Raw genomic sequence first — 1,509 nt, 5'->3', positions numbered from 1 at the left:
TTTTGCGGTAGGGCCGAGGGTGGGCAGTCGGCTCCATTTGCCGGACAAGTCTGGCGGCCGTCGAAACACGTAGTTGTCCGTCCCTTCGAGTAAGTTGCTTTGACGTGCTTGAACGGATAGGGTCCAAAAGGCCGTTTGCAACGGCAAACGATGTGGTCAATTCCAGCGCAGTGGCCGAAGGGGATGGAGGTGAGCCATTCTTGGCTGTGTAGAACGTTGACATTCGCTCCATAATATATTTCTATTCGTAATACTCTTTGCGTTCGGACTACAGCGATATATCGCGGGCAGATATTTTACGAAACGGAATGATCTTCTGTGCAGGGTTGCCGCGCCACCATAAATTCCACGCAGTTGCCAAATCGACACTTGGAAATTTGAAATTTTCTGGAAGCAGTGCAACCGACCACCCCATAAAAAGACAGAGCAGTTCAGATCGACTTCGTAGGTTGATGATGGGGATGGATTAGAAGGTTGAGCTTGTTGCACAACCGCTGCGATGGCTTGGGAGAGGGTGCTTTCAAAGAACGCCTGCGTGATGTTGCCAGCAGCAAGACCCCTTTCGTCGACGATTTGCCGGACCATTTAAAACAATATCAGGAATACTTTGGATCGATTTTTCATTTCGATCCAGTTGCCGAAGTAACTCCACGTGGGGCGGGATGCCCGAGGCAAACAAAAAGGTGGACTCGGTCCCCGAAAAAATCAATGGGCGTAGCTTTGACACCAAATCGCTACTCACAAATAAGGGCGTTGATAACAGTGCGTGATTTGGCGCGAACTGGCCAACCAAAAAATCGTGGTGATGTACGAGACTCGCCAATAACAGGCGCAAAACACCAAGTAGGTGACCATGGCCAAACAAACTTGGAAACACAATTGCCAACGCATCGTTGACTACGGGACACGCCATGCTGGAGAAATAGGGAGGCAGCTGGGCCAAGTTAACACTATTTATTGGGAGACCGCAAACAACTCGACCAGTAAATTGATCGCCCCCTGCTTCGTAGCGAAAATATCGCTCCATCACGTTGCCCAAGGACCACACACACCGCAAACAAACACTGACAATAGACGGGCCACCGGTACTGCCCGACGACACAAATGTAGCCGAGACCTTTCGAATGGATTGCGTGCCAATTTCGTTCGCTTTCTTGTCACTTCCAGCACCCACTTGCTGCAAGGAGGACAACAATCGCCCGAGGCTCTTGCCAAAGCGGTCCTATTGTTTGTTTAATTCTTAATTTGAATATCGAATGAAACATACCTTTTGCTTCGCCCCAGGAAAAAATTGTTGGGCAAGATTTGAGTGCTGCACGCCAAATAAATTCCCATTGCTAAAAACAGACACACTTGCGGCTTTAGAGGGTTCGCAAAGCAACGCTTTGGGTCCTTGTTTTTTGTTCCTACAAATAGTTCAACGATATTGTTCCACGCCAACCAATCGAAACAAAAATTGCGATAATACCTTCTTGGCTTGTCTTAGTTTTATGAAAGACGAACCCAATG

The 1,509-nt window shown here is 48.2% G+C and overlaps 1 protein-coding gene across 1 annotated transcript; it reads right to left on the bottom strand.

Moving 5' to 3' along the window:
* Positions 1 to 241: 241 nt before the first annotated feature.
* On the bottom strand, positions 242 to 585 carry H310_15316 (hypothetical protein; the record flags this gene model as incomplete). The annotated part of the gene is made up of 2 exons (XM_008883301.1): positions 242 to 268; positions 493 to 585. The coding sequence occupies 2 exons, from the start codon at positions 583 to 585 to the stop codon at positions 242 to 244; spliced, it is 120 nt and encodes a 39-aa protein (XP_008881523.1).
* Between the last annotated feature and the right edge of the window lie 924 nt (positions 586 to 1,509).

The sequence above is a fragment of the Aphanomyces invadans genome (assembly GCF_000520115.1).
Source record: "Aphanomyces invadans strain NJM9701 unplaced genomic scaffold supercont1.335, whole genome shotgun sequence".
Lineage (NCBI taxonomy): Eukaryota > Oomycota > Saprolegniomycetes > Saprolegniales > Verrucalvaceae > Aphanomyces > Aphanomyces invadans.
The sequence above is the reverse complement of the archived record's forward strand: the minus strand, read 5'-3'. Positions and strand labels throughout refer to the sequence as shown.